Source organism: Rhincodon typus, chromosome 26, assembly GCF_021869965.1.
Source record: "Rhincodon typus isolate 14 chromosome 26, sRhiTyp1.1, whole genome shotgun sequence".
NCBI classification, from domain to species: Eukaryota; Metazoa; Chordata; class Chondrichthyes; order Orectolobiformes; family Rhincodontidae; genus Rhincodon; species Rhincodon typus.
Window position 1 is genome coordinate 13,218,930 of NC_063357.1, and position 6,191 is coordinate 13,225,120.

The 6,191-nt window shown below is 38.7% G+C and overlaps 1 protein-coding gene across 4 annotated transcripts in view; it reads left to right on the forward strand.

Moving 5' to 3' along the window:
* LOC109911441 (hepatocyte nuclear factor 1-beta) overlaps window positions 1-6,191 on the forward strand; it is a 98,436-nt gene that overhangs the window by 7,813 nt on the left and 84,432 nt on the right. For 3 of the 4 annotated variants that reach the window (XM_048612745.1, XM_020510751.2, XM_020510753.2), the window contains exons 2-3: window positions 8-207; window positions 4,999-5,260. In XM_048612745.1, the coding sequence (XP_048468702.1) occupies window positions 8-207; window positions 4,999-5,260 (462 nt within the window). The remainder of the gene's footprint in view (window positions 1-7; window positions 208-4,998; window positions 5,261-6,191) is intronic. The other variant, XM_020510754.2, reaches the window with a different exon arrangement.

Sequence of the window (6,191 nt, forward strand, 5' to 3'; positions counted from 1 at the left end):
CCAATAGGGAGGACCCATGGCGAGCAGCGAAGATGATCAAAGGTTACATGCAGCAGCACAATATTCCACAAAGGGAAGTGGTGGATGTGACAGGTCTCAATCAATCTCACCTCTCACAGCATCTCAACAAAGGCACCCCAATGAAAAATCAGAAGCGGGCTGCTCTCTACACCTGGTATGTTAGGAAGCAACAAGAGATTCAGAGACGTAAGTATCTTTGTCCAAAAGGGGATATGGTGCGGAAAAATTGTATATTCATTGTACATTATATATTGAGAAGAGTTGCATATTATTCTCAAATATTGTTACAATGAGTAGTAAATTGATTAAGAAAAATATGTGAAGAATTTACTCAATCGTTAAAATCACCATTTTAGTTTCTGGTTATAATGTGTTGAAACACTCACAACTCCAGGTGTAATGTAACTTTAAATTGACATTATTGTGGATACGCCAAGTAATTTCTGAGTCAGGGATTTTCCATTTTAATCACTTGTTCAGTTTGCAAATGTTGTATCTGGGAAGTGTTGAGAAAAGTTACAGGAAAAGGTCACTTGCCCAACAAGCCTGTCCCTGTTTGCTTAATTCCAGCACATTTTCCTACTTTCTCATCATAACTTTTAATCACATCTTTCTCCAGAAACACATCCAGTTATCTCTTGCCAGAGTAGGATGAAGGGATGCATATTTAGCAAAAGACAATTTAGCACTGTTATTGGAAAGTTCTTTATCATACAGAAAGTGATGCACACAAGGATTTGTCATTGGATAGAGTCATGAAGGTAGGATCCCTAGAATCATTTAGAAGCCAAATTGAAATAGGGAAAAATTAGGATAATCCTGGATAGAATGAAAAGATAGACAGCACGGCCTTACTCATCCATAACTGTCTTACTATCCTGAGAATCATTTTACACCAAAGACTTTAAGCACCACTTCAGTGGTTTCTTCATGGTAAAATAATAAATAGCAATAAGAGCAAAGATTTTTTGTAAGCAAGTAACTTTGGAACAATTTAGTGTAATAAATCTACAGTGTTATCTTTGTTTTAGAAAGACTCACTTATTTACATTATATCTTTAGTTGCCCTCTCTGACCCCCCCACATGCATATGTATAAAAACCTATCTGTTTTTAGTACAGAATAAAAACGCAGTTCATTAGTAGAATATTTCTCTTACACTATTACAGTAACTGTAGTGGAAGAATGATAATTTCAAAACAAATAGAAGCCTGTAATTATTTGATACGGTTGAATGGTTGTGATATGATGTGAAATTTTATTACTAATTATCTGGTGTCAGAAAGAAAATGGAATAGCATGCAACATAATAAACTCAGGATCTGCATTATATATTTGAATAAACTCAGTGTTGCAGCAGTGCAAATAACTTGGTACAATAGCATGTCAGATTACACCATTTCAATGTGGAGCTTGTCATCTGCTCCTGTCTACCATGATATCCAGTACTAAATAAAAATCACCGAAAATGAAATGGAAACGGTTTTGGAAGCTGAGCTTTTTAATCATTATGTGGAATGGCACAGGTCATAATGTAATAAAGAGGCATAACAATGTGAAGTAAAGATAATGGAATAAATACTGGGATGAAGTGGATCTGATATTAAGTAATGGTCACAGGACCTAAAATCTCATCAATAGCCCTTCACTTTCCTCAATTTTTCACCTATGATTGTACCTGATTAAACAAAAATGTTTGATATCCTGAAATTGTAATTTGTTTGATTGATCCCACCTTTTTTTTTGTCTTGATACTTTTTTTTTGCATGAGTGACTAAAATTTTCAATAATAAATGAATCCCTACAGTGTGGAAGCAGGCCATTTGGCCCATCAGTCCACACTGACCCTCTGAAGAGCATCCCACCCGGACCCACCCCCCTACGCCATCCCTGCATTTCCCACCCTAGACACTATGGGCAATTTATCATGGTCAATCCACCTAACCTGCACATCTTTGAACTGTGGGAGGAAACCCACACAGAGAATGTGCAAACTCCACACAGATGGTCACCCAAAAGCTTTTCTGAAGAAGGGTCTAGGCCCGAAACATCAGCCTTCCTGCTCCTCTGATGCTGCTGGGACTGCTGTGTTCATCCAGATCTACACCTTGTTATCTCAGATTCTCCAGCATCTGCAGTTCCTACTATCTCTGAAGCACCTATCTCATCCCATTTCACAGCACTTGGCCCTCAGCCTTGCATGATATGACACCTTAGGTTTTCATCAAAATAGTTCTTAAATGTTGTGATGATTTCTGTCTCTGTCACCCTTTCAGGCAGTGAGTTCCAGATATCCACCAACATTTAGGTGAAAAAAAATCTCCTTTAATCTGCTCTAAAACTCCTGACTTTTGCCATAAATCTATGTCCTCTGATAATTGACCCCTCTACTAAGGGAAAAGTTTATTTTTATTGACCCTATCTATGCTTCTTATAATTTTGTAGATCTAAGTCAAGTCCCCTCTAAGCCTTCTCTGGTCCATATTTATATTGCATTTCAGTCATAAAGATGCTGAATAATCATTTCTCAACATATTTTTCAGTTAAAATGCTGACCTATATATATTTAACAACATTTGGTTAAAGGTGACAACTCAATTTTGGACTTCTGCTGACAGAAGCCATTATAATACGGTTTGAACGATCTGACTGAATATGAAACTCCTTATTAAAAAAATTAACTCAACATGTTGGCTCCATTGGAAAATGAAGACAATGGTAAAATAGAATCGATATTTTAAAATGTTACTTTATATTTTCAGTCAACATGATGTTTGGAATACCTTCTCTGATCTTCACAATCTAATCCTCTTGTATCATTATTTCGTTTAAGTCACAATAATAGAATAAAGAATGTTTATGCTTTATTATGGAATTTTATTCTCATTTCCTATTCATTCCATTTTTTTCTCCAAGTGTCCATAGCAAGTCACTGATTGTACAACTTTCTCATCAAGGTTAGGTTCCAGCACATCTAGGCACTGAGGCTATTTCAATACCTTTATGGTTAATACCTATATTAGGAGAACTAATCTATGTTAAGATACCTGTGGCACTGTTGGTATTTCTCATGAATCCATATTCTCCACTCTAACAGATCTTTGATAGTCAATAACTGATGATACATCATTTCCTTGATCTACAACAAAATAGATTTGCCATTAGGTTCCATTACTAAGATCTTTATTCATAATGGTTATACAGTCTATGGCAATTGTATGGATTTTAATCCATTCAGCATTGAAGTGTATGTTGCAATCCAGCATTTGAAAATTACATATTTTTGGATACAGGAGATCGTTCTCCAGTAACAAACATTGAAAGCACAATGCAGTGATTAGTTATCTCTCTGCTATATGGAAAAGCCTTTAAGAAATAGTTTTGAGAACTATCCCAACTGACCTGTTCATGACTGTAAACTTTTGTCTCTAACACACTGTGCTTACTGTGAGAGGCCAGATGAATGGTTGGTGTGAACAGTGCACTGGCTGAGTTGTGCAAATCCTTTTGAGTTTGGGCTAAGGCACAGTTTAGTTAAAATTGCTCTGTGCAACATCAGAATAAAAATAAAGACTACTTACAAAGGACAATAAATATCAATATGCTGCTGAAGATGTTGTTCAAGTTATATCGGAAACTAAAGAATTGTAGCTGTAGAACTATATGCATAACGGAGTACAAAACTTGAATATTAGGTAGAAACATGGAAAACAGGAGCAGGAGTAGATCACTTAACCCTTCGAGCCTGCCATGCCATTCATTGTGCCCTGTTCCTGCTTCACTCAATATCCTTTGATCCCTTTAGCCGTAGATATCTCCATCTTGAAAACATTCAATGGACATGAACAAATTCAATAATGAATTCAGGAGAAGCCGCTATGCACACAGAGTGGCTAGAATGTGAAGGTTACCACGTGAACTGATTGAGACAAATTGTGGAAATACTTTAAGGGAAAGATAGATTAGTACACGAGAGAGAAAGGTAAAAACATGTATGCAAATTGAATTAGATGAAGTAGGGTGGGATGAGAACCAAAAGAATTGCGGATGCAAAAAATCAGGAACAAAAACTAAAGTTGCTGGAAAAGTGCAGCAGGTCTGGCAGCATCTGTGAAGAAAAAGTCAAGAGTTAACGTTTCAGGTCCAGTGACCCTTCCTCAGAACGGGTGGGATGAGACTTTGGTGGAAATAAACAAGCATAGACCAGTTGGTCTGAATGGCTAGTTACAGTATTATAACTTCTATATAGTTTTATGTAGCTTCTTTTAGACCAAATTGACACTGGATTTGAAGTGTTACTGAACTGGTTCTAGTCCACAACCGTCAATTAACCCATGTTACATTGTTTTACTTTGAGATCGTACAAGTGGCAGTGTCTTAAATCTACAAACCAGCGATGTCCAAAAATCAGACATTTGTGGGAGCTGACATCATCTGAGTTGCCCTCCTCACCAACATCATTGGTCTAACTGAGCTGGAAATCCATGGACCTGCTCCTACGCCACCACCAACACTTGGTAACTTATATAATGGAGCTTTTCCAGCAAAGTGACACCAATGGATCAGCAGCTGCCTGAAAGAAAGTCCTGGTTTCTCTTGCAGCATCATCTCAATTTCTTTCCAAATTGCCCATAGCAATCATTACTTGGAAAACGTACCCTCGACATTCAATATGCCTGACCTGTACAACCTGACCCAAAGCCTGCAAGGTCTGAAATCCGTCATGGACCTTGTCCTAGGGTTGCCAGCTTTGAGACACTGTATCAGTACCATTCAATAACAAAACCACCAGCTGCAGAGAGGAACAGAAGTCTGTGCTGTATTTCCGCATCAAGTTTGCATTCCATACTTTTGTTGATGGGATTTGATGGTGATTGTATTGACATCTTGTTGTGAATTTTCTTTTTTTTGAAGAATAAATGAATCCATTTTTCCTGTTGTGTATAGGCTGGGTCAAATCTACCCTTTCTCTTTCAGAATTCAACCAGACTATCCAGAATACTGGAAACAATATGACAGACAAAAGCAGGCCAGATCAGCTGCTGTTTCTCTTTCCAGAGTTCAATCAGCAAGACCAGGGGCAGGGCTCGGAGGTGGGCACTGAGCCTGCTAACAAGAAGATGCGTCGCAACAGGTTTAAATGGGGACCAGCGTCTCAGCAAATATTGTACCAGGCTTATGAGAGGCAGAAGAACCCCAGCAAGGAGGAACGGGAGGCACTGGTGGAGGAGTGCAACAGGTAAATGTTGATAACCAAGTAATTCACAAATATGTGCAGTTATCCTTGGTATCTCAGTTTGCAAGTGTATGGATGGATCCCAGTTCAAGCCTTGACCAGTGTTAACTCAGATTATCGTAAGCATGATTGCATTGGGGGTGTCACCATTGGCTTCTGCATGCCAGGAGAGGGAAAGGGAACAAATCAGCCTGAGTTTCCACTCCTCATTCAAGGATGTTTGCCTGCAAAGTCCAAAGGTGAGGACAGGATCAGACCCATGTGTATTTTCAAAGGGCTGTCAACCCAATGAACTCTATCTTGCCACAAAATCAGGAGAAGAGCTGGGAGAAAATAGGTTAGGGCAGGAAATTAATGGTGATGGAGAGGTTTTACATGCCAACACAAGACAATAAAGTCTATTTTAAAGACTCATTGCAATCTTTACAGAACTAATGTTTTGCCTGGTAATGCTGGCTTCTGTGCTGTTGTCACTTTCTTGTCTTCTTGTTTGGACAATGGGATTGCAATCATGGTGTGGTCAAACCACAATGATTGTTACAGACAATGGAATTTCTGATTCCAACTGGATAATCTCCTTTAGATATCTCGGCAATTTTTGAAGAGAATGTAGTCAGTGACAATCTCCCTCTGTGGCAAAATAGAATCAATGTGATGAATGGTTCAGGAGATCAGGATGAGGACAATCAATTGATTATGCATTATTAGCAGTGTTCCTACTCAAAGTGAGGAGGGCTTTTCATGAGATTTTAACTCTTTCTCTGTTTTTATGTCATTTATTTTGATGGTGGGGGAGAAGGTTTTAGGGCAACCAGTGAGTGCTGGTGATATCAAGGTGCAGAGCTGGATGAACACAGCAGGCCAAGCAGCATCATAGGAGCAGGAAGGCTGACGTTTCGGGCCTAGACCCTTCATCAGCCTTCCTGCTCCTATG